This window comes from Hyperolius riggenbachi, chromosome 2 (genome assembly GCF_040937935.1).
Source record: "Hyperolius riggenbachi isolate aHypRig1 chromosome 2, aHypRig1.pri, whole genome shotgun sequence".
Lineage (NCBI taxonomy): Eukaryota > Metazoa > Chordata > Amphibia > Anura > Hyperoliidae > Hyperolius > Hyperolius riggenbachi.
The window spans coordinates 557,488,872-557,516,424 of record NC_090647.1 but is presented as its reverse complement, the minus strand read 5'-3'; the positions used below and the strand labels follow the sequence as shown (position 1 = coordinate 557,516,424).

The following is a 27,553-nucleotide window of genomic DNA, read 5'->3' as shown; positions in this document are numbered from 1 at the left end:
TGTCTGTAGGGTACCATATCTTAGTGATGTCTGTAGATCACCAAACATTAAGATTCTGTAGGCTACCAAATCTTAGTGACAGTCTATAGGGTACCAAACCTGAAGGGCAACAAACTTTAGTGATGTCTGTCAGGTACCAAACCTTGGTGATGTCTGTAGGGTACCAAACTTTAGTGATAGTGCAACTTTACTATCCAGTAGTGTCATGGACCCACATGGTTTTATGGTGCTGTCATGGGTTTATATCAGGCCCTACAGAATTTGCTATTGATGTGCTTGGCTTTATGATTTAGCTTAGATGTTCTATTTTCTATCTGTGTAATGCAGAACATTTTCAGCTCTGCACTCCACGCTAAAATCAATTGTTGTGGTTTGTAAGTGGAACACTTTAGAACGTCATCATTAACGGAAGCTGCCCATATAAAAATATATGGAAGATTATCTCATTTTCAGGGGTATTCAGCTCTGGTGATAGTTTGGTAAATTTATCTTGCTGTTACATGCTGGCATTAAGTGCCTTGAATGACCATACGTTACTCAGATGTATTATGGGGTTTTATGAAGAAGTGTTACCTATGTATTTTAATGAACCTGGTTTATATTTTTATGTATTGCCATGGGTTCATAATATGGCCCAACACATTTTCATAATGTTCTTAATTCTATTTGGCCCAACTAAAATGTATTATTATGTTTCTAGTAGACCCAAGCCCGTTTAAAAACGGGGTTTTAGGTCTGTTTTTTGACAGTGCCCATGCTCGCGCAATCGCAGCACACACCTGCCCAGCTCACTGTCCCCGTCCTCCTGTCTCAACGGCTGTCTGGGTCCGTGCTGCGGACATGCGCAGTAGCAAAAAGCACGGACCCAAGGACACAGAGACAGCAGTAAGTAGGGACACTTGCGTTTTATTATAGAGGATTTGGCTGTTAGGTTTCTGTCACGGCTTCCCTGAACTTCATAATGATGCTTAGCACTACTGTTCTGTCATGGCCAAGCATTGCCCAAACTAGGCTTTACTGTAATGTTATTTGGCTGTAAGGTGCTGCCATGGGCTTCTGTTGCGACACAGGAGAACTTCATAATAATGAAGCTTGATTTTTTGGTGCTGCCATGGGGTCAGCATTTTGTCCTATGTGAATTTTGGGAATATGCTACACAGTATATTGCAATCATGGGACCACTTACTGATACAACAGACCTCTACTGTGCTATAACCAGATATTACGTTGCAGGTAGCTCTCTAATTTAGTCTTTCTCTTAAATATATCATACTCTTTGCTCATTACTAAAGGATACCCGAGGTGACATGTGACATGATGAGATAGACATGAGATAGACATGAGATAGACATGGGTATGTACAGTGCGTAGCACACAAATAACTAGGCTGTGTTCCTTTTTTTCTTTCTTTGCCTGAAAGAGTTAAACATCAGGTATGTAAGTGGGGGTTCCTGTCTGAGTCAGGACTGAGTCAGACTACAACGTGACCCTCACGGATAAGAAATTACAACTATAAAACACTTTCCTAGCAATTGGCTTCTGAGAGCAGGAAAGAGATAAAAAGAGTCAATAGATCATAGATTTTAGCTCTGGCATTCTTCAATGAATGTGTCATTCAGCAAAAACAATAAAACAGTAATAACTTAAAAAGTAGATTTAAATATAAAACTGTGGAATATCTTAAAAAGTCATTTTTAGGAGAAGGAGGATAGATACAATTGTTTATTTCATCAGTTTTCTTTCACCTCAGGTGTCCTTTAACCACCTCAGCCTACAGCGTGGAAAATCGTATGCATCCGAGCAACGTTCACCTCCCATTCATTCGCCAATAACGTTATCACTACTAATCAAAATTAATTGATCTATATCTTGTTTTTTCCGCCACTAATTAGGCTTTCTTTGGGTAGTACATTTTGCTTAGAATTATTTTTTTCGAAATCCATTTTAACAGGAAGATTAAGAAAGAAATGGAAAAAATTCATCATTTCTCAGTTTTTGGCCATTGTAGTTTAAAATTAATACATGCTACCGTAATTAAAACCCATGTATTTTATTTGCGTATTTGTCCCGCTTATTACGCCTTTTAAATTATGTCCCTATCACAATTTATGGTGCCGATTTTATTTAGAAATAAAGGTGCATTTTTTCAATTTGCGTTCATCACTATTTACAAGCTTATAATTAAAAAAAAATGAATGAGATGCTCTCTTAACATGTATATTTAAAAAGTTTAGACCCTTGCGTAACTATTTATGTAGTTTTTTTTTTTTTTGTTGTTGTAATTTTTTTAATTTATTTTTTAATTACAAAATGTATGTGGGTGATTTTAGCTTGGGAGGTAAACAGCTATTTTTATATGTAATATAATGTGATTCTTTATTTACAAAAGATGGCCACAAGATGGCCACAGTCAAAAAAGTTTCTAGAGCGTACGATCACGCTGCCAGGAACTATTAGGAGGCTGCAAAAATATTTTCCGGGCAGAAATACCGCGCTCTCTGCTTAGAAAGCGTCGATATTTCGCCGGGGGGCTTAGATCGGTGAATGGAAATTATATTCACATTCACTGATCGGGGGGCTAGCGATAGGCAGCGGGAGCGTGCGCGGGAGTGCGCCCGATCGCGCGCACCGCGCTGCAGGAGCAGCACAGTCTATCTGGACGGATATATCCGTCCAGATAGGGTGAAGTGGTTAATGTTATATACAAATACACCAGGAACTTGGTAGAATGTGCACAGTTGAACCATGATGGTCATATTTAGTGACAGGATACGTTTGATAAAAGGGTCAGACTTCTGATGTATTCTTCTGCTGTATTTTTCTACCTCTTGTGGACTCCAAGGGTGAAATCCCTATGCCCTGAGTTCCCAGCTCTGCACACCTCCTGCACCCATCACAAGGTGCTCCCTCTCTCCTTGCTGGATTCTTCTGTCTCTCAAAAGGCTCATACACACGTCCAACATAATCACCAACCACACAACAAGTTGTTTACACGACAAGTACGTACGCACGCCATCCAACTACACACTTGCCACACCCATTACTGAGCCTCCCCCCTCTCCTTGCTGAAATCTGCTATCTATTTGGCACTCTGGTTAGATCTCTGTTTCTCTGAGATTCCAGCTCACCTCCCCTCCACATCTATTACCACTAGCTCTTCTCCCCCTGCAGCATTCTTGCCTCTCTCTTGGGGCACATAGACATGTTCAGTTACTCCCCACCGGGATTAGGGATCGATCGCTCAAGTGACTGTTCAGGACCAACTGCCATGAAGACGAGTCGCTAGCCCTTATTAGGAAGAGAGACAGCATGCAATGCACAATTGAGAGAGATGGATAAAGAGAAAAATAATGAATAGTTACTGCGAGGGCGCCGCCAAACTTTACCATGCTAATGTAGGAACTGAGAGACTTCACTGGACAGACTCCAGTGCCCAGCTGCCAGCAGAAGACAATCCTGCAATAGATCAGTTCAGTGTGCTCTGTGAGCTTCTCATCCAACACACAATCACAATCAAATCAAGTAGTGGCTATTCTCTGTAGCCCGTGTCCTCTTCCATGGTGTAATGATTTGGGAGGGAGTCTTCAAATGAGCTGGAGGAGTAGGATAAGTAGGAGTAGGATAAGTAAGCACTTGTCCTCTTCCACATCTGCAGCACACTCTATAGAAGTGTGAAACAAAGTGATATAAAAGGACACCTTAAAGGAATACTGTAGGGGGGGTCGGGGGAAAATGAGTTGAACTTACCCGGGGCTTCTAATGGTCCCCCGCAGACATCCTGTGCCCGCGCAGCCACTCACCGATGCTCTGGCCCCGCCTCCGGTTCACCTCTGGAATTTCAGACTTTAAAATCTGAAAACCACTGCGCCTGCGTTGCCGTGTCCTCGCTCCCGCTGATGTCACTAGGAGTGTACGGCGCAGGCCCAGTATGGTCTGTCTCGGCACCATACGCTCCTGGTGACATCAGCGGGAGCAAGGACACGGCAATGCAGGCACAGTGGCTTCCAGATTTTAAAGTCTGAAATTCCAGAAGTGAACCGGATGTGGGGCCGGAACATCGGTGAGTGGCTGAGCAGGCACAGGATTAGAAGCCCCGGGTAAGTTCAACTCATTTTCCCCCAACCCCCCTACAATATTCCTTTAATGACAAAATCCACTTCAAAGCGTAAAGCGCTGACGATACTAACAGGGTCCTAAACCACTTAGATAAAAATAATCCCCTTCCACCCACTGTGGTACAATGATTGTTCAGAAAATGCAGAGAAATATGCCTGCTGTCAGTCCGACGGGTTTCGCCCTCTTGGCAACGTCAGGGGTGAGAAAAAAATAATGCCCTCGGCCTGTCAGCCCAAATGATCTGGCATCTCTCAGTGATGCATCGCAGAGTGTCAGGGACCGCCATAGAACCATCTAGCACATGTACGAGCAAGGCGTTTTGATTCAGGATGATACCATTTATTGGCTAACTTAGAGCTGAATCACATGTACAAGGCTTAGGACTCCATTGGTGATTGAATTCTTTGTTCTCCTGTCACTAACTTTTCACACCTGCCACACACAGCATTAGAGACATTAGAGACTGCCCTTTTCTGCTCTGCATCCTTCCCCCTCTCCAGGACTCCAGTGGTAAGAGCCCTGATCTCCAAAACTCTCAACTTTTCACAGCTTCCACGCCCATCACCAGTGGCTTCTCTGCCCACTGCTGAACTTTTAATGTGTTTTATTTAATGGAGAATCCAACAAGAGGAGATGGAGAACTCAAAGTAGGTTGAAACTGGCAGAACTCCATGGTTGGCAGAGACAGAGCCGATACTTTGGTGGAAATCGTTCTTCACCACTGGGGCTCCAAAAATATATACAATGTCAGCTCAGAAGAGAGTAGGACATTAATAATGTGTCCCCCTTCCCTCAGGCACTGTGATGAATGTTCTTTATATTTGAAGACAAGAGCTTTATAGGGGTAGCATTACTGGGTCTACATTTCAATAATCAGTGAAAAAAGTGAATAAGTGAAACAAAAAAGACACGCAAGTTTAAAGAGACACTGAAGCGAAAAAAAAGTATGATATGATGAATTGTTTGTGTAGTACGGATAATTACTAGAACATTAGTAGCAAAGAAAATATTCTCATATTTTTATTTTCAGTTATATAGTGTTTTTTATAACATTGCATCATTCTCTAATATTTGCAGTTTACACACTACTCAGCATTCTAAATGATTATACAGAGCAGGCCAGTGAACTTTTGAACTGTCCTCTGCAGAGAAAAAGAAAATACAGTGACTGACAGTAGCGATAATAAGCTTCAGAAGACAGAGCTCTCTGCAACTTTGAAAGTCGTGGAGCTCAATGGCTCTTTTGCATAGATAACAACTGGAGTTTCTTAACTCTTCCTGTACTGGAAACAATATTAGACTTATGTCTGTGCTCCTAATGTTTTATTTCTTAGCTGTACCACACATGCAAATCGTCATAATTTTTTTTTCCGCATCAGTGTCTCTTTAAGGCCCAGAGTATGTTCCGAAGTAACACATTGTTATTTTGGTTGAAAAAAGACATACGTCTATCGAGTTCAACCAGTAATACATAACTTAAAACAACACATAACTTTTATTACAATAGCAAAACTTTTGTCATAACAGACACAGTAGTTAAACATATAAAATCCAGTAATACATCACGGTTGTGTATATTAATATTAACTTTGCAACATGTAGCCTGTCAAGAACCGCATGGGCCGATCCTTGATTGGGTCAATTGCTCAGAGTCATAAACTCAGTCTCGCTGTCGCTTTGCGCATAGCTGCCCATATGTGGTTTCGCAATCTATGAATCGACTAGCCGAGAGGAGTGTTCTGACTCCAGAGTATTCAACACACACATACATGCCTGCAAGTCAGCGCATGACTGTAACTATTTTAACACACTGAGAACACTGTAACTTAACCCTTAGCTGTATGTAGGGATCGGCGCCAGATCTGTCTATCTGTGCCCGATTCAAACATACGGGTTGTAAATACAAGATACTATAGGACACAAGGTAACGTTTTTGGAGGAGAAAGTACGATTGTGTATGTTGAGGAACAGGTCATAACCGTTAAAATGACTTTTAAATGTTTTAATAACAAAAATGCATTACACACATTTATATACACTAATTAACATATAAACACAAAGTTTAAAATAAAAGGGGATAACGGTGAACAGTTTACTTAACTGAATGCAGTCTGTGTGGAATAGAAGCAAATAAAGTCCAGTTCAAATGCAGGCATTGATATCACAAGTCCTTATATGGCATGCGCCCGGTCCTCCTAGGAACGCATGCATCGAGAAAGCTCTTGGTCGGTGGAATTTGGAGAACTGGTGGAAGACTGGGAGGGGTCGGCACTGCCCGGACCTTTATACAATCTGAGTTTTGGGGCTGGCTTACCTGAAAAGTAGGTGTGTTTACCTCCTGCGGGGGATGATGGGCAGAGTTTTTGTACAAGCATAGAATGAAACAGTTTACCATTAACCTGCGCCATTTCTGTCCGGATTGGCACACAGCAAATCCGCGGGCAGATTTGTAACTTGCGTAATGTTTAATCAAATGACACCAAATAGCAGTAAGGTAACTTGTGCTCAGCGAACGCCGAATAACTCTGTTTCCATAGCCACATGACTGCTATTTTTTAGGAACTGCTGATTTTTAGGAACCGGAAAATATATTTGTCTTTTGTCTGTGATAAACACATCTTGGATTATTAATAAAGGAATTCTTCTATTGTCTAGCCACAGTTTTGTGGAGGGAAAATCTTGAGAGTTTTGAGAGGGAACCAAAAGGGACTGATCGCTATGTGCTTATTCTGCTACAAGGCCAGCAGTTGGTGCTCACACCTACATGTGAATAGCTAGTAAGGAAGTGGGTGAGGGGTCTGCTCTTATGGCCCATACTCACAGGCTACTTTTGTGCCCTGTCGCCAGCACACGGGAGCGTGTGTGCGACAGCTCGTCGCCAGGTCCCTCCGCGTACACACGCGAAAGAGGGATTACTGAAGCGACGGAAGCTGTCGCCGACGTTCCTCCCCCCCGCCGGAAGCGCCGTGTATTCTTTATTGGTTGCTGTCGCTAGTCCGCATACTCACGCGGACTAGCGACAGTTGCGGTGAAGTTGCGGCGGCAACTGTCGCCATGCGATTGACGGCCGCCAATCGCCTGGTGACAGCAGCGACGAGCGACGGTTCGGGGTGCGCGCCTCATACTCACAGGCGACTTGTCGCCGCAACACGCGCGTGCCACGTGGTTGCGGCGACAATTGTAGCCCGTGAGTATGGGGCATTAGTCAGAGTGAAACGAGAGAAAGAAAAATACATCTGCTGTACATTTAAAACAGAAAGTGACATTCTGCTCTGCTTTGCGGAACGATACAGAATCGATAATTGTCTCGACTTCCGTATCATTCATGACATAGCCCAATGAACGTTTCATGGCCATAGGCTGGCCACTTCATCAGAAGCAGGAAGTTATTGTAAGGAGTCTGTGATGTTATAACTTTAAAAGCAATATGGAACAATGAACATAACACCACCTATACCTTGGGATCAAGTCACAGGCCAAACTCAATGGGCTCGATTCACCAAGCGGTGCAAAGTGTTAGCACCGTGGTGAAAAGGCCCTTATCACGCCTAAACTCACTTTAGGCATGATAAGAAGAAACTCGCGCGAAGTTACCGCGCGTAAGAGCGCGCGCAGCACCCGACGCTTCGCGCAAAGCTCCCATTAAACCCTATGGGACTTTGCGCGCGCTCTCACGCGCGTACGCGCGGTAACTTCGCGCGAAGAGCAGGAAAAAGCGGTGATAACTCAGTGGTGAAAAGGTCATCACGCCTAAAGTCTTTTAGGCGTGATAACTGAGTTATCACCGCTTGGTGAATCGAGGCCAATGTCTAGTGGCCACCCCCTCCCAGTAAAGTTCCCTGGTGTCTAATTCCCCTCTATACATTTCCCTGGTTTCTAGTGTACCCCCCCTTCCCCCCAGATTTAGCCTACGGGTGGGAATTTGATATGTATGACCTATAGCATGTCTAAGATGCCTTTCCAAATAATTTAAACTGGGTCAGTGGAGAAAGAAAATCCGCCTGAACATGTATGACTAGCCAGAGTAGCACCGTCCAACATAAAATTAAAGGGAAAACACTCGGTCAAACATCCAGCCACATAGAGAAGTCCTGGGTGGCCGTGTCCATGTGTATTTTATGGGTATTTACTTCCCCCACTGACCCAGCTGGAAAATTCAAAATCAGAATGCATCTTTGTAGCACAGTTATAATATATAACCGGGATGTATTTATGGCTTTTTTTTTTTATTTGCCTGATTGTGTTCATCTTATTCAACCATGATATATTTATTGCTTTTATTTGACTGATTGTGGTTATCATATATAACCGGGATGTATTTATGGCTTTTATTTGTTTATCTGATTGTGGTTAGCATACAGGTAAAGCATATTTACTTTGAGAGGGTATATACTGATTGAGTACATTATATTATCAAGTGATGTTTATTAAATGGTTTTATTTTATTTTTTGTGCTTTTCTCTGTAAATATTATTTTTATGCATCTTGCACGGTTAAGTGATTTAAGGATTTAAATATTGGAGTGGTGCTTCTGGGTGAGATGCATACCCACGTACAATGGCTGATGCTTGCCAGAATCTGGACCCGATCCCTCATAGACCGTTTGGGCCCGAGGGCTGTACAGACACCTATAGGTTAGAGGCGCATTCTGCTGCTGTGGGAGGGGCGGGGGGATGACAGAGATACTTAACTAGCACAGCCGCTACCGCTACTATATGAAGCGGTAGTGATACCTCACTACCAGGTGGCTATTGAAAGTATCAGTCGTTGCTTAGGAACGCACGTTACGCTGCCACTAGCGTGCGTAGCGTGCTGAGGGATCATTAAGTTGCGGAAGAGGAGATTACTCGCGCTGTGTCATCGCTTTAGTAATCATGAATCGACCCCCTGGCGAGAGAAATGCGACTGATAAGTGGAGATAAGTCATGAGAAAAGTTTTGTGAATCTGCCCCATGGTTGAGAAAAGCGTGATGTATGCTGCTGCACGGTCACTTCTGCTTTGAATGCTGTCATTATAGCGCGTCATTACTGGAAGGAACAGCAATCCGTCATATTCTGCAAGGTTAAGGTCATCTCCAAAGAAGCACATAGGCCTCAATTCATAAAAGGCTTTGCGGTAAAAAAAAAAATCTGGGAGGGAAAATACCGCATTCGGTATTTTAGACCTTTGTGTGCTAATTCATAAAGATTTTCACAGCTGCCTTTGAAGTTCGGTAAATTACCGCAGCCCATTGAGTGGTACAAGTGTGGCGTTATCTCTCTTTTGTTACAAACTGTAATTACAGTTCCCTGCACAGACTCACAGAGACTTCCCTGCACAGACTCACAGAGACTTCGGTTCCCTGCACAGACTCACAGAGACTTCGGTTCCCTGCACAGACTCACAGAGACTTCGGTTCCCTGCACAGACTCACAGGGACTTCGGTTCCCTGCACAGACTCACAGAGACTTCGGTTCCCTGCACAGACTCACAGAGACTTCGGTTCCCTGCACAGACTCACAGAGACTTCGGTTCCCTGCACAGACTCACAGAGACTTCGGTTCCCTGCACAGACTCACAGAGACTTCGGTTCCCTGCACAGACTCACAGAGACTTCGGTTCCCTGCACAGACTCACAGAGACTTCGGTTCCCTGCACAGACTCACAGAGACTTTGGTTCCCTGCACAGACTCACAGAGACTTCGGTTCCCTGCACAGACTCACAGAGACTTCCCTGCACAGACTCACAGAGACTTCCCTGCACAGACTCACAGAGACTTCGGCTCCCTGCACAGACTCACAGAGACTTCCCTGCACAGACTCACAGAGACTTTGGCTCCCTGCACAGACTCACAGAGACTTCCCTGCACAGACTCACAGAGACTTCGGTTCCCTGCACAGACTCACAGAGACTTCGGCTCCCTGCACAGACTCACAGAGACTTCCCTGCACAGACTCACAGAGACTTCCCTGCACAGACTCACAGAGACTTTGGCTCCCTGCACAGACTCACAGAGACTTCCCTGCACAGACTCACAGAGACTTCGGTTCCCTGCACAGACTCACAGAGACTTCGGCTCCCTGCACAGACTCACAGAGACTTCGGTTCCCTGCACAGACTCACAGAGACTTCGGTTCCCTGCACAGACTCACAGAGACTTCGGTTCCCTGCACAGACTCACAGAGACTTCAGTTCCCTGCACAGACTCACAGAGACTTCGGTTCCCTGCACAGACTCACAGAGACTTCGGTTCCCTGCACAGACTCACAGAGACTTCGGTTCCCTGCACAGACTCACAGAGACTTCGGTTCCCTGCACAGACTCACAGAGACTTCGGTTCCCTGCACAGACTCACAGATACTTCGGTTCCCTGCACAGACTCACAGAGACTTCGGTTCCCTGCACAGACTCACAGAGACTTCGGTTCCCTGCACAGACTCAGAGACTTCCCTGCACAGACTCACAGAGACTTCGGTTCCCTGCACAGACTCACAGAGACTTCCCTGCACAGACTCACAGAGACTTCGGCTCCCTGCACAGACTCACAGAGACTTCCCTGCACAGACTCACAGAGACTTTGGCTCCCTGCACAGACTCACAGAGACTTCCCTGCACAGACTCACAGAGACTTCGGTTCCCTGCACAGACTCACAGAGACTTCGGCTCCCTGCACAGACTCACAGAGACTTCGGTTCCCTGCACAGACTCACAGAGACTTCGGTTCCCTGCATAGACTCACAGAGACTTCGGTTCCCTGCACAGACTCACAGAGACTTCGGCTCCCTGCACAGACTCACAGAGACTTCGGCTCCCTGCACAGACTCACAGAGACTTCGGTTCCCTGCACAGACTCACAGAGACTTCGGTTCCCTGCACAGACTCACAGAGACTTCGGCTCCCTGCACAGACTCACAGAAACTTCGGCTCCCTGCACAGACTCACAGAGACTTTGGTTCCCTGCACAGACTCACAGAGACTTCCCTGCACAGACTCACAGAGACTTCCCTGCACAGACTCACAGAGACTTCGGCTCCCTGCACAGACTCACAGAGACTTCCTTGCACAGACTCACAGAGACTTTGGCTCCCTGCACAGACTCACAGAGACTTCCCTGCACAGACTCACAGAGACTTCGGTTCCCTGCACAGACTCACAGAGACTTCGGTTCCCTGCACAGACTCACAGAGACTTCGGTTCCCTGCACAGACTCACAGAGACTTCGGTTCCCTGCACAGACTCACAGAGACTTCGGTTCCCGGCACAGACTCACAGAGACGTCGGTTCCCGGCACAGACTCACAGAGACGTCGGTTCCCGGCACAGACTCACAGAGACGTCGGTTCCCGGCACAGACTCACAGAGACGTCGGTTCCCGGCACAGACTCACAGAGACGTCGGTTCCCGGCACAGACTCACAGAGACTTCGGTTCCCTGCACAGACTCACAGAGACGTCGGTTCCCGGCACAGACTCACAGAGACGTCGGTTCCCGGCACAGACTCACAGAGACTTCGGTTCCCTGCACAGACTCACAGAGACTTCGGTTCCCTGCACAGACTCACAGAGACTTCGGTTCCCTGCACAGACTCACAGAGACTTCAGTTCCCTGCACAGACTCACAGAGACTTCGGTTCCCTGCACAGACTCACAGAGACTTCAGTTCCCTGCACAGACTCACAGAGACTTCGGTTCCCTGCACAGACTCACAGAGACTTCGGTTCCCTGCACAGACTCACAGAGACTTCGGTTCTCTGCACAGACTCACAGAGACTTCGGCTCCCTGCACAGACTCACAGAGACTTCGGTTCCCTGCACAGACTCACAGAGACTTCGGTTCCCTGCACAGACTCACAGAGACTTCGGCTCCCTGCACAGACTTCACATTGTTAAGACCTCACCAGAGCTGTCGGTAATTATCGTCTGACTTACCGCTTGTAGAATTCTTTATGAATTGACATTTGCTGACAATTTACTGACATGTGTTGGAGGTAATTACAGCCAAGTCGGTAATTTACCTCACTGCTCGGTAATTTCAGTTTTTCATGCGGTAACAGCTTTTATGAATTGACACTTTGCTAAGTGCTCGGGAAAGTCTGCTGTTTTCAGCATTACCGCATGTGGGAATGCTTTATGAATTGAGGCCTATAGTGCGATACGCGTAAGCAGGTGCAGCGCGTGGTGTGTGGAGTGTGACTTGGCTGATCCCTGGGTGAGTGACCATTGACATCCAGTTGAGCATTTGCTGTTTATTCGCGCACTCCTATTTTCCAGTTGTGCTGCAGAACTTTCTGGTCTGTTCAAAGGGAAGGTTATTTATATTTTATTTACAACATCCTTTTGTGGTGTCACTTACTTCCTAGTGTCACTCATTTGCATATATTTATTACTAGCTGATTGCCCGGCGTTGCCCGGGTATGTATTTGGCTGGTTTTTGGCTCCGCCTACTTTTTCTAACCCTAACACACAATTACTCACTGATCAAGTTTGTGAGCTTTGCGGTCTTTGGTATCAATCATCTGTATTGAAATGAAAAAAATCTGATTGGGTGTGTGTGGCTCCACCCCCTTTTTTGAATTTGAACCCCAGTCACCCAATAAACAACTGTACCAGGTTTGAGGCCTGTGCCATTAACAGTTCAAGAATGGTAGCAATTAAATATTCCCCTTGAAAAGCAATAGGTGAAGTTTGATTCACTTTTGTAGGCTCCACCCACTTTTCTGAATATTAATCCCAGTCACCCAGTGACCAACTGTGCAAAGTTTAAAAACCCTGCCATTAACAGAATGGCTGCAGTTTACATTTTCCCAGTGAAATTTGTATTTGTCTCCACCCACTGATGACCCGGCGTTGCCCGGGTATGTATTTGACTGGTGTTGGCTCCGCCCACTTTCTAACCCTAACACACAAACACTCAATGACCAAGTTTGCGAGCTTTGGGGTCCTTGGCATCAATAATGTGTATATTCCCATAGAAATTAAACAAATCAGATAGGCTGTTTGTGGCTCCACCCCTCTCCAGCATTTGAACCCCAGTCACCCAATGACCAACTGTAGCAGGTTTGAGGCATCTGCTATTAACAGTGTACAAATGGCAGCACTTTAAATATTCCACTTGAAAATAAACAGGTGAATTTTGATTGGCTATTATAGGCTCCACCCACTTCCCTGAAAATTAATATCAGTCACTCAGTGACCATCTGGGCAAAGATTGGGAACCCTGAAATAAACAGTGTAAGAAGGGCTGCAGTTTACACTTTCCCAGTGAAATTTGTTTGTGGCTCCGCCCACTTTTTGTAACCTGGACACAAAGTCACTACTCAATGCCCAAGTTTGTGAGTTTTGGGGTCCTTGGCATCAATAATTTGTATATTCCCATGAAATGAAACAAATCTGATTCACTGTTTGTGGCTCTGTCCCCTTTTCTGAATTTGAACCTCAGTGACCCAATGACCAATTGTACCAGGTTTGAGGCTTGTGCCATTAACAGTGCAAGAATGGCAGCAATTTTAATATTCTCCTTGAAAAGTGACATGTGATTTTTCATTGGCATTTTTAGGCTCCACCCATTTTTCTGAATATTATTCCCAGTCACCCAGTAACCAGCTATGCTAAGTTTGAGAACCTTGCCATTAACAGTGAAGAAGGGCTGCAGTTTACAATTTCCCAGAAAAATCTGTTTTAAACTCCACCCACTTTTTGTAACCTTGACACACAGTCACTACTCAATGACCAAGTTTGTGAGCTTTTGGGATCCTGTCATCAAAATTGTGCTAATGGAAGCAGTTTATCCAGCAAAGAAATCTGGCTGTTTTTGGCTCCGCCCCTTTACTAAATTTGAACCCCAAACACTTAACGACCGACTGTAGGAGGTTTGAGGCCTCTGCTATTAACAGTGTGAGAATGGCTGCAGTTTCAATATTCCCCTTGAAAATCAATAGGTGAATTTTGATTGGCTCTTGTAGGCTCCACCTACTTTTCCAAATATTAATCCTAGTCACCCAGTGACCAACTGTGTGAAGTTTGAGAACCCTGCCATTAACAGTGTAAGAAAAGCTGCAGTTTACATTTCCCCATGTAAAAAGTTAGTTGTTTTTGGTAGAGTTGAGCCGAAATTTTCGTAACTTCGCCTTACTATAATTACGCATGCGAAATTTGCGATTACGATGCGAAATTGCGGTAGCGTAATTGCCATTAAAATCGTAATTAAAAATACCGTAAGCGTAATTTTCAACGCGTAATTTCGCGTTTCGTTCATGCCGTAATTTCGCATTAAACGCTACCGTAATTTTGCGTTAAACCGTAACGCTCCGTATAATATAAAAAAGCCGCCGACTTTAAGGGTTAATAGCAAAGCCCCCTTAAATGCTAAGAGCCTCAAATTTGGAGCATATTTTAAGGAGATCAGGAGGAATAAGAGGAAAAAATTTTTTTCAAAAAGACCTTATAGTTTTTGAGAAAATCGATGTTAAAGTTTCAAAGTAAAAATGTATACATTTAAAAACCCGCCGACTTTAACGGTTAATAGCAAAGCCTGCTTAAAGTGTAGGAACACCAAATTCCCAGGGTATATTAAGGGGATCAGTGGGAATAAGAGGAAAATTTTTTTTTTCAAAAAGACCTTATAGTTTTTGAGAAAATCGATTTTTAAGTTTCAAGGGCAAAAATGTCTTTTAAATGCGGAAAATGTCAGTTTTTTTTGCACAGGTAACAATAGTGTATTATTTTCATAGATTCCCCCAAGTGGGAAGAGTTTTACTTACTTCGTTCTGAGTGTGGGAAATATAAAAAAAAAACGACGTGGGGTCCCCCCTCCCAGACCTCTTTAACCCCTTGTCCCCCATGCAGGCTGGGATAGCCAGAATGCAGAGCACCGGCCGCGTGGGGCTCCGCACCCTGACTATACCAGCCCGCATGGTCCATGGATTGGGGGGTCTCCGAAGGGGAGGGGCAGCCAAGCTTTCCCCTCCCCCTCCGAGCCCTTGTCCAATCCAAGGACAAGGGGCTCTTCTCCACCTCCGATGGGCGGTGGAGGTGGAGGCCGCGATTTCCTGGGGGGGGGGGGGTTCATGGTGGAATCTGGGAGTCCCCTTTAAAAAGGGGTCCCCCAGATGCCCACCCCCCCTCCCAGGAGAAATGAGTATAGAGGTACTTGTACCCCTTACCCATTTCCTTTAAAGGAACCCCATTGGTCTGCTAAGGACCAATGGGGCTCCTTGGAGCCCAAATACAAAGATGCTTAGAGAGCTCTGAGCTATATAGCTCAGAGCTCTGTCGGGTCCGTGCAGCACAGACGCGTATGCGGTGGCTGAGCGGCGAGTGACGTCGGGTGCGGCGTAGTTACAATGTAACAAAGTTGTTACATTGTAATAACTTTGTTACATTGTAACTGATAGAACATTTCCGAGGATATTGCGAGGGATCATTTATTTAAAGGGACAGGTAAGTATTAATGGTTAATTAAGAATATTAAAGGACTTTTTTCGTGGTTATGTTTTTTGTTCAATTAAAATACTTTTTTTAAGTGTTTGTGTGTTTATTTACTTTTAACTCTTAAAGGAAATGGGTAAGGGGTACAAGTACCTCTATACTCATTTCTCCTGGGAGGGGGGGTGGGCATCTGGGGGACCCCTTTTTAAAGGGGACTCCCAGATTCCACCATGAACCCCCCCCCCCCCCAGGAAATCGCGGCCTCCACCTCCACCGCCCATCGGAGGTGGAGAAGAGCCCCTTGTCCTTGGATTGGACAAGGGCTCGGAGGGGGAGGGGAAAGCTTGGCTGCCCCTCCCCTTCCGAGACCCCCCAATCCATGGACCATGCGGGCTGGTATAGTCAGGGTGCGGAGCCCCACGCAGCCGGTGCTCCGCATTCTGGCTATCCCAGCCTGCATGGGGGACAAGGGGTTAAAGAGGTCTGGGTGGGGGGACCCCACGTCGTTTTTTTTTTATATTTCCCACACTCAGAACGAAGTAAGTAAAATTCTTCCCACTTGGAGGAATCTATGAAAATAATACACTATTGTTACCTGTGCAAAAAAAACTGACATTTTCCGCATTTAAAAGACATTTTCGCCCTTGAAACTTAAAAATCGATTTTCTCAAAAACTATAAGGTCTTTTTGAAAAAAAAATTTTTCCTCTTATTCCCACTGATCCCCTTAATATACCCTGGGAATTTGGTGTTCCTACACTTTAAGCAGGCTTTGCTATTAACCGTTAAAGTCGGCGGGTTTTTAAATGTATACATTTTTACTTTGAAACTTTAACATCGATTTTCTCAAAAACTATAAGGTCTTTTTGAAGAAAAAATGTTCCTCTTATTCCTCCTGATCTCCTTAATATATGCTCCAAATTTGAGGCTCTTAGCATTTAAGGGGGCTTTGCTATTAACCCTTAAAGTCGGCGGCTACCTAACATTGATCCATGCGTCAACTTTTCCGCTTGGGAGCATGGCCATACGCATTAATTCCGTAATACCCACTGTAATGCGAAAATTACGCGAAAATTACGCTTACGCGAAATTTCCCGAAATCCTTCATTACGATTATGTACTTACGGCCATAATCGTAATTACACTAATTACGCGAAATTTCGCGAAATCGTAATTACGTCATTACGCTCATCTCTAGTTTTTGGCTCCGACCACTATTTCTAATCTTGACATACAGTCACTTAATGACCAAGTTTATGTGCTTTGGGGTCTTTGGCATCAATAATTTGCATTTTACCATTGAAATTAACCTCCCTGGCGGTAAGCCCGTGCTGAGCACGGGCTATGCCGCGCAGGGGGATTTCTCAGGCCCTACTGGGCCGATTTTGATAAATTTTTTTTTGCAGCACACAGCTAGCACTTTGCTAGCTGCGTGTGCCCTCTGGTCGCTGCCGCTCTGCGCCGATTACGCAGCGCTCCCCGCGCCGTGAGCCCCCCCCCAGACCCCGTGCGCTGCTTGGCCAATCAGTGCCAGGCAGCGCTGAGGGGTAGATCGGTACTCCCAATGACGTCACGACGTCGATGACGTCGGTGAAGTCATGCCGCCCATCGCCATGGCGACGGGGGAAGCCCTCCAGGAGATCCCGTTCTTTGAACGGGATCTCCTGATCTCCGATCGCCAAAGGCGATCGGAGGGGCTGGGGGGATGCCGCTGAGCAGCGGCTATCATGTAGCGAGACTTTGTCTCGCTACATGAAAAAAAAAAAAAAAAAAAAAAAAGACTTTGCTGCCCCCTGGCGGATTTTTAATAAACCGCCAGGAGGGTTAAACAAATCTGATTGCTGTTTTTGGCCCGCTCCCTTCAGAATTTAAACCCCAGTCTCCCAGTGACTGACTGTAGCAGATGTTAGGCCTCTGCCATTAAGAGTGCATGAATGGCAGCAATGTAAATATTCCCCTTGAAAATCAAAAGGTGAATTTTGATTGGCTGCTGTAGGCTCCACCCACTTTTCTGAATATTAGTCCCAGCCACCCAGTGGCCAACTGTGTCACGCTTGAGAACCCTGCCAATAACAGAATGGCTGAAATCAATCTAACAAATCTGATTGGCTGTTCACCCCTTTAGTGAATTTGGACCCCAGCAGTCACCCAATGACTGACTGTATCAGGTTTGAGGCCTCTGCCACTAACAGTGCATGAATGGCAGCAATGTAAATATTCCCCTTGAAAATCAAAAGGTGAATTTTGATTGGCTGTTGTAGGCTCCACCCACATTTCTGAATATTCATCCCAGTCACCCAGTGGCCAATTGTGTAAAGTTTGGGAACCCTGCAATGTAAAAAATGAAGTTGTTGGCACTGCCCACTTTTTCTAACCTTGACATACAGTCACTCAATTATCAAGTTTATCAGCTTTGGGGTCCTTGGTATCAATACTTTGTATATTCCCATTGAAAAATAAACAAATCTGGCTGTTTGTGGCTCCGCCCCCTTCCTGAATTTGGACCCTAGTCACCCAGTGACCAGCTGTACGAGGTTTGAGGCATCTGCTTTTACCAGTATAAGAGAATGGTAGCAGATGAAATATTCCCTTTGAAAATCAAAAGGTGAATTTTTATTGGCTGTTGTAGGCTCCACCCACCTTCCAAAATCTTAATCTGTCACCCAATGACTAACTGTGCAAAGTTTGAGAACCCTGCTATTAACGGTGTAAGAATGGCTGCAGTTTATATTTTCCCAGTAAAAGTTGTTTTGGCTCCGCCCACTTTTTGTAACCTTGACACACAGTCACTTGATGACCAAGTTTGTGAGCTGTCAGGTTCCTGGCATCAAAAATGTGTGAATGAAAGCAGTTTATCCACCAAGGAAATCTGATTGGCTGTATGTGGCCCCACCCCTTTCGTGAATTTGGACCCCAGTCACCCAATGACCGACTGTAGCAAGTTTGAAGCCTCTGCTATTAAAAGTGTAAGAATAGCAGCAGTTTAAATATTCCCCTTGAAAATCAATAGGTGAATTTTGATTGGCAGTTGTAGGCTCCACCCATTTTCTTGAATCTTAATCTTAATCACATTCACCCAAGTGTGGCAAGTTTGAGACCCTTGCGATTAACAGTCTAAGAATGGCTGCAGTTTACATTTTCCCATTTAAAATGAACGGCTGAAATTTGATTGGCTGTTTTATGCTCCGCCCACTTTTCCTGGATTTGTAACCTCGGTCACCAAGTGACCACCTGTGCCGTGTGTGGGGACTCTGGCTTGATTACTTTGAGAATGGCAGCCTTTTACATTTTTTCCATTGACTTGAATGGGTGGAATCTGATTTGCTGTTTGTAGCTCCGCCCAGGTGTGCAGGGGGGACCCGAGACCCCCAGAACATATCATCCCAGGTAGTAAAGGATCTGTGTACCAAGTTTCGTTCAAATCGGTCAAGCCGTTTTCGCGTGATCGCGGCACATACACACACACACACACACACACACACACATACATCCGATTTTATATATATAGATATGTCATACCTGAGTGCTTGCTGTCGCTCCTAATTTTAATTGTTTTTAACTGCGGATATGTTGCTGAATAAAACATTTTTGCATTACACCATGATTAGACCTGCATAGTGGTGTTTCATACTATACTTTGGTAGCCATGGCTGTCTGATTGATCAGTTAGTGTAGTGCATCTCCATAGCCAAGATTTTGGTAGTGTTACTTTGCAGTATATAATATTGTGTAAGGTGTTGGCATTTTCTAGATTTATGGAAGCTTCTAATACTAAGAGTGACACCTGGAGGCTATGATGAGCTATGACACTGTGACATAAGACATCAAAGAGGCGTGGGCAGATTTACAGCAACAAGGAATATTATATAAAGCAATAATAATTCCTCTTGTATAGTGGCGCTGGTATCTGTAGGTTGTTGTGGTGCAGTGACACAATGAGGTGTCACCAACATCAAGCCATACTGAATGATAATCAAATGATTGCTCCATTCAAACTACTTACATGTGGCTCTTTATGCACTTCTGGGTCCACCGGTAACAATTTGAACAGTGGACCGTCATTGTAACGTTGCTGAATGTAAACATGCTCTGACGACATTCGTTTGCCGCTAACCGTCGGGATTGCTCATTTTATAACATCAGCAGTCAAGCTTGTGTATGGGGCTTTATTGTGTGAGCAGAATTGGCATAATCAGTGGCTTAGCAATAGACAGACAGACAGACAAATAACATTTATATCGCGCTTTTCTCCTGGCGGACTCAAAGCGCCAGAGCTGCAGCCACTAGGGCGCGCTCTATAGGCAGTAGCAGTGTTAGGGAGACTTGCCAAAGGTCTCCTACTGAATAAGTGCTGGCTTACTGAACAGGCAGAGCCGAGATTCGAACCCTGGTCTCCTGTGTCAGAGGCAGAGCCCTTAACCATTACACCATCCAGCCACCAGGGGATTCAGAGGTTGCAATTGCACCGGGGCCCTTGGGCCAGAGGGGCCCTGGGGGTCCCTCTCTCAACCGTAGGATTAGCTCTCTATTGGTTGTGTGCTGGTAATAATACTACTAGGCCTGAAAGATAAATAGAATTTAAACCGAAATCGTGATCACCAAGATCACAATTTCGGAATCGTCAAAGCGGCAATTATCGTGATCACATCAAGAAGTGGCTTCAAACTTCCCCAAAGTCCTGGCGCTTGCGGCCCGCAGCGTTGGACATACCTTCCGCACAAGTCGAAACGATGTCTGTCCTCTATCGCCGTCTGCCGGCTCTTGTGCTTGGTTCCTGTATGTCACATGCCATACAGAAAGTATTCCGTGCATTAGAGTCTGCAGGAGGCAAAGTGGATAGATGGGCATCGCTGGACTCGTGCTGGAAGCTATGTCCAGAACTGATGCAGCTTGGGGGACAGAGGAGGCACAGAGAGACACAGAGCGGGCACAGAGACACAGGAGACACAAAGAGAGACAAAAAGAAACAGAGCGGGCACAGAGACACAAAGGGGGCTAGAGAGAGACCCAGAGGAGGCATAAAGAGGCAAAGGGGTCACAAAGTAAGACAGGGGGACAGATGGGGAACAAACAGGCAAAGAGGGGGAACAAAGCTTGATTTGAAGGAAATCGTGAATCGAATTGAAATCGCAATTTCAGACAGAAATCGCTCAATGCAATTTTTTTCTAAAATCGTTCATGCCTAATCACTACTATGGATACTTTGAGTAGTGGTAATCCTTTACAAACTGATCCCCAGCCCCTTCTTGCACCTCTGACACTATGTTGTACATGGCAGGTTTTGGTGCGCCGTATCAATTGTTATGTATAGAGTGCTTGGGGGGCCCCATGTAAAACTTGCACTGGGGCCCAGAGCTCCTTGGCTACGCCACTGGGCATAATCCTACATCATCTCACAATTGTTTGCATTCCATTGACCAACGCTATTGTTATTGAAGAGTGTTTGGTGGTCGGCCTCCAGTGGCAGCTCTCAGTATTGCAGGCAGCGTAATCTGCTAATACTGTAGAGATACTATACATGTCATCACCACTGGCAGCGCTTCCCAAAGCAGGCTGCATCTGAATGACTAACAGCATAGGTGTGCTGAGCCTATAGGCAGGATCCACATAATGCATTCAAAACACATGCACCAAATTAACATTAATGGAGGTTGTTCGCTTCCAAAACAGTTTGCATGCAAAGTGATCCATACTGAACCCTTCCACTGCGATGAGGCCATCCTTCTGGAAGTGACCCTAGCCTCTAAACCTGGGAGCTGCTGGCCATAGAATGATCTACATATTTTTTTTTTTTATAAACAACGGGAGAAATGGCAGCGCATCCTAAGACCAGGCCGCATCTGATTGACTACCAGTATAGGTGTGCAGAACCCCCTAGAGGCAACATACACACCTTGTATTCAAAACTTAAGCCATGCCCCTGCCACACCCCTGATCATGCCCCCATCGCACATGCCATAAAGATTTCATAAGAAAAATATGTTGTTTTATAATTCAAAGCACACTGGTCCTTTCTATCCTGGTTCATTTTCCTTCATATGAACATTTTAAAATTAGTAATATATCAATATAAAGGATGGGAATAAAGTTTAGAGTCAATCAAACACATTTTTAGTAGAGAAATATATATATTTACATAGAAAGAGGGACAAAGTCCTGAAAGAGGGACAAATGAGGAGGAAAGAGGGACAGAGGGACAGGGCTCCCAAAGAGGGACAGTCTCTCCGAAAGCGGGACAGTTGGGAGCTAGGAAGATGGAATGCAAAAAATACAAGTGGGAAAGCTATTTTCTCATAGATGGGACTTTGGGGCAGTCTGTACCTCAGAGCACTGTTGTCACGACTATGAGGAAGTCAAATCTAAGGTGTCAGGTATGGAAATTCATAACCAACTTTAAGGAAATTGATTTTTTTAATAACATGAAATTACTACAAGGCTTGTTCAGCTTCCATACATGTGTATAGGAAATTGTTTATGGAAGAGTAATTTATTGTATGGTGAGGCCCGTAAGATTGGATTTATATGTAGATTCAGGTGAGGATGAGTTCTCTGCGTTTTACATGTTATGGGGGCTGCACTGTGGAGATCAGCCCGCCTCCCACATGCAGCAATTGTTGTGTATGAGACAGCCTTGGAGGGCTGGGTGGTCCCATCCACCTTTTTGTGTTCACATTTCGCCCTATTGCATCCTCCACTCTATATGAAAGAATGTAAGAAACATAATCTATGTATAGTTGTCAGAATGGAAAAAGAACACAGGGACACCGGGAGCTCAATATGGTGTAGTATATCACTAATATGTTATCACGATCACTGGTTCCCTGGTTCAAATCCCAGCCAGGGCACTATCTGCATGGAGTTTGTATGTTCTTCCCGTGTCTGTGTGGGTTTCCTCCGGGCACTTTGGTTTCTTAGACCATACATGTCAAACTCCGGCCCGCGGGCCAAATCTGGCTCTTGGAGCCATTAAAATTTGGCCCCCAAGTGGTTTTCCCACTTTGCATTATGTTTGGCCCACTCTAGACCACCAGAGAAGCTATATTGAAGGTGAATCCCTAGAGCACCAGGGAAGCCATATGGGGGAGGTATGGGGAAAGCACTAATCACTAGGGAACTGTATAGGGGAGGGAGGAGGACCACTAGACACCAGGGAACTGTATAGGGGAGGGAGGAGGTCCACTAGACACCAGGGAGCTATATAGGGGCGGGTGGGAGCCACAAGACACCAGGGAACTAAATAGGGGAGGGAGGACCACTAGACACCAGGGAACTGTATAGGGGAGGGAGGAGGACCACTAGACACCAGGGAACTGTATAAGGGTTGGAAGGGAACACCAGGGAACTTAATAAGGGAGGAAGGTGTCCACTAGACATTGAGGTTGGCCCACAACTAGGTTCCAGGTTTCAATTTCTGCCCACTTTGTATTTTAGTTTGAAACCCCTGCCCTAGACTACGATACATACACTACACGATACGCACATAGACATATGACTATGGTAGGGACTAGATTGTGAGTTCCTCCGAGGGACAGTTAAGTGACATGACTATGTACTCTGTACAGCACTGCGGAAGATGTCGGTGTTATATAAATACTAAGTAATAATAATAATCGTGATGTGTTTATCAATAGAGATACAGTATACTCACAAGACAGGTTCGCTATAGTAAGCAAACACTCAAAGTAGCAAGTGAGGAAGTGCCCTCCCCAGTCGGTATCGGTAGAGGTCGCAACTCCAAAAAATAGAATCTTACGGTAGAAACATTAAATTTAAACCCCCCAACAAGGGTGAAAACATAAATAACAACAACTGCTTGAGACCCCCAGGTAAGTAGAACACTATTAAAAACACTATAAAAGGAAGGTAAGTGTTGGCTTACCTTCGTACAAAGGACAAATCCGTTTTTCAGAATCTATTTCAATCATTGCAGGAAAGGACAGACTACGCGTTTCACAGCTAAGAGGCCGCTTCTCAGGTCAATAAAGCCAAAAGACGCTCTGAGCTGTAGGACACTGCAGATATAGCACTTTGTTGCCCCGAGGAAGCGGCCTCTGAGCTGTGAAACGCGTAGTCTGTCCTTTCATGCAATAATTTAAATACAGTATGAATAAACTGATTTATCATTTTCACAAAGGTAAGCCGACACTTACCTCCCTCTTAAACTGTCTTTATTAGTTTTATACTTGCTTGGGGGCCTCCAGCAGTTGTTGTATGCGCTACGTATGCTATGGTGTTTCTGGTAGTTTTAGCACAGGATCAGTAACCAGTGTCTATTTTTCCCCATCAGTCTCGTATAATAGATGGGATAAGAAGAGGGGGGCTGGTCCAGAGTCTGGGATGTTATGACGGCTGTGGCTAAGCCAGCACCAGCCAGCTCACCAATGGAAGAGAGTCCAGCTTCGAGGAGACCCTCAGTGGATCAGATCAGAGTGATTGAGGATGAGCAGAAGGCCAGTGTAAGTATAGACCGACCTTGGGAGACCTCCATACTGCTCTTCCCCTCCCCCCCCCATGCTGAGCTGACAAATGGTATGTTACACTGTTTCCTCTATAGATGAGTAGTGGAGTCGCAGAGGGGGAGAGGAGGTGATTGCTATAATGTTAAAGGACCAATACAGCGAAAAAAGTAGGCAGTTAAAACCTGACAGAAGCAACAGGTTTTGGACTAGTCTGTCTCCTCATGGGGGATTCCCAGGGTTTTCTTTATCTTCAAAAGCATTTCTTGAACAGCAGTTGTTAAATCTAACAGCCGAAATAGCGAGGGAGGCTGGCATCTTATTATTTTTTCAGCTAGACTTAGCTTAACCGCTGTTCAGAAAATGTAAAACAAAAAAAAAACCTCTTAGAATTCCCCATGAGGAAATGGACTAGTCCAAAACCTGTCGGTTCTTTCAGATTTTAACTGATTACTGTTTTTGCTATGGTGGTCCTTTATGTCAATATATTGTCAGGGTTGCAATGAAGGAGGGCAGTTGTTCTACCTCGGACAGGATGTGTAGAGGTTTGGTAGATATTAAGTGCTGTAATCATATTTCAGAACTAATAATAGTGTACCCTGACCCGAATCTTCATACTCACCCTTACTGTAATCTCTAAACTTAGCCACTAGCCCAAGCACTCTGCCTAACTGCTAATCACAACTTTAACCACAAATCTTAATTTCACCATTTTTGCCCCTCAACCTCAACCCACTTTAAACTACGTTCATGTTTTTAAATTGTGGGTGGAGTCCTGAGCCTACAGACGCAGAGCGAATCATAACTCTGGGCAGATGGTGACTCTGGTGGTGCTGAATACAAACCCAGCGTTGAAAGGCGTGCATTGTAAGGCTATGTACACACATGAGATAACCATCATCTGAAGCGGCTGATAACGACTGTCTAAGCCGACGATCGTTATGTGTGTACAGCGGCCGCCGGTCAATCTTGCTCGGGCATCATTTAGGATCCGTCCTGTCAGATCATTAACAATCCCCCGATGACCGAGCATTACCATTCGCAATGCTATTTTCAACCCTTGCCGACCAATGGAAGCCGCTGTCATCCACTGATCGTCATCCCTCCATAACAACAGAAGACATTGCCAGCCTCAAGCCTAGCGATGTGTCTGTAAAGCATCGTTCCAAAAAGTCTCGGCAGAGGGATCATTTTCCCATCTCTGATGGGCGACAATTCTGGCATGTGTGTGCTTAGCTTAACTCCTTATGAAGTGCTGCCCGCACATACTCACTCAGAGCCCTGGCACACCGGAGAATGTTGCGGATCGTTTTCATTAAAAAAAAAAACGCTTCCATTGACTTGCATTAAAATCGCAGTAAAATCTCTGCATCCGTGATTCTTATGATAAATCAATTGTGGCTATTTTGCCGCAATTTCAATGCAAGTCAAGGGAAATGGTTTTTTAAATAAACAAAAATGACCTGCAAAGTGCTCTCTGGTGTGCCAGGACCCTCATACACACACACTCATACACACACACACACACTCTCATACATATGCACACTCGCATACACACACACACTCACTCACACGTACACACACTCATATACACACTCATACATACACACACACACACACACACACACACATGCATACACGCACACTCACTCACACGTATACACACTCATATACACACACACTTACACACACACACACACACTCATACATACACACACACACATGCATACACGCACACTCACTCACACGTATACACACTCATATACACACACACTTACACACACCCACACACTCATACATACACACACACACATGCATACACGCACACTCACTCACACGTATACACACTCATATACACACTCATACATACACACACACATGCATACACGCACACTCACTCACACGTATACACACTCATATACACACACTCATACATACACACACACACACACATGCATACACGCACACTCACTCACACGTATACACACTCATATACACACACACTTACACACACCCACACACTCATACATACGCGCACACACACATGCATACACGCACACTCACTCACACGTATACACACTCATATACACACACACTTACACACACACACTCATACATACACACACACACACACACACACATGCATCAACGCACACTCACACGTATACACACTCATATACACACACACTTACACACACCCACACACTCATACATACACACACACACATGCATACACGCACACTCACTCACACGTATACACACTCATATACACACTCATACATACACACACACATGCATACACGCACACTCACTCACACGTATACACACTCATATACACACACTCATACATACACACACACACACACATGCATACACGCACACTCACTCACACGTATACACACTCATATACACACACACTTACACACACCCACACACTCATACATACGCGCACACACACATGCATACACGCACACTCACTCACACGTATACACACTCATATACACACACACTTACACACACACACTCATACATACACACACACACACACACACACATGCATCAACGCACACTCACACGTATACACACTCATATACACACACACTTACACACACCCACACACTCATACATACACACACACACACATGCATACACGCACACTCACTCACACGTATACACACTTATATACACACACACTTACACACACCCACACACTCATACATACGCGCACACACACATGCATACACGCACACTCACTCACACGTATACACACTCATACACACACACTTACACACACCCACACACTCATACATACGCACGCACACTCACGCATATACGCACGCTCACTCACACGTACGCACACTCATATACACACACACTTACACACACCCACACACTCATACATACGCGCACACACACATGCACACACGCACACTCACTCACACGTATACACACTCATATACACAGACACTTACACACACCCACACACTCATACATACGCACGCACACACACGCATATACGCACACTCACTCACACGTACGCACACTCATATACACACACACTTACACACACCCACACACTCATACATACGCACGCACACACATGCATACACACTCACTCACACGTATACACACTCATATACACACACACTTACACACACCCACACACTCATACATACGCGCGCACACACACACGCATATACACACACTCACTCACACGTACGCACACTCATATACACACACACTTACACACACCCACACACTCATACATACCAGCATACACACATGCATACACGCACACTCACTCACACGTATACACACTCATATACACACACACTTACACACACCCACACTCATACATACGCACACTCACTCACACACACTCATATACACACACACTCACACATACCCACACTCATACATATACGCACACACACACACATGCATACACGCACACTCACTCACACGTACACACACAGTCACACATACCCACACTCATACATATGCACACACACACACACACACACATGCATACATGCACACTCACTCACACGTGCACACATACTCACACACACCCAC

The 27,553-nt window shown here is 45.1% G+C and overlaps 1 protein-coding gene across 3 annotated transcripts in view; it reads left to right on the top strand.

Annotated features, from left to right (window-relative positions):
* GRAMD1C (GRAM domain containing 1C) overlaps window positions 1–27,553 on the top strand; it is a 205,863-nt gene that overhangs the window by 68,731 nt on the left and 109,579 nt on the right. For 2 of the 3 annotated variants that reach the window (XM_068270887.1, XM_068270889.1), the window contains exon 2: window positions 23,809–23,977. The exons of the other annotated variant lie outside the window; for it this stretch is intronic. In XM_068270887.1, the coding sequence (XP_068126988.1) occupies window positions 23,864–23,977 (114 nt within the window). In that variant the 5' untranslated portion in view covers window positions 23,809–23,863. The remainder of the gene's footprint in view (window positions 1–23,808; window positions 23,978–27,553) is intronic. 3 annotated transcript variants of the gene reach the window in all.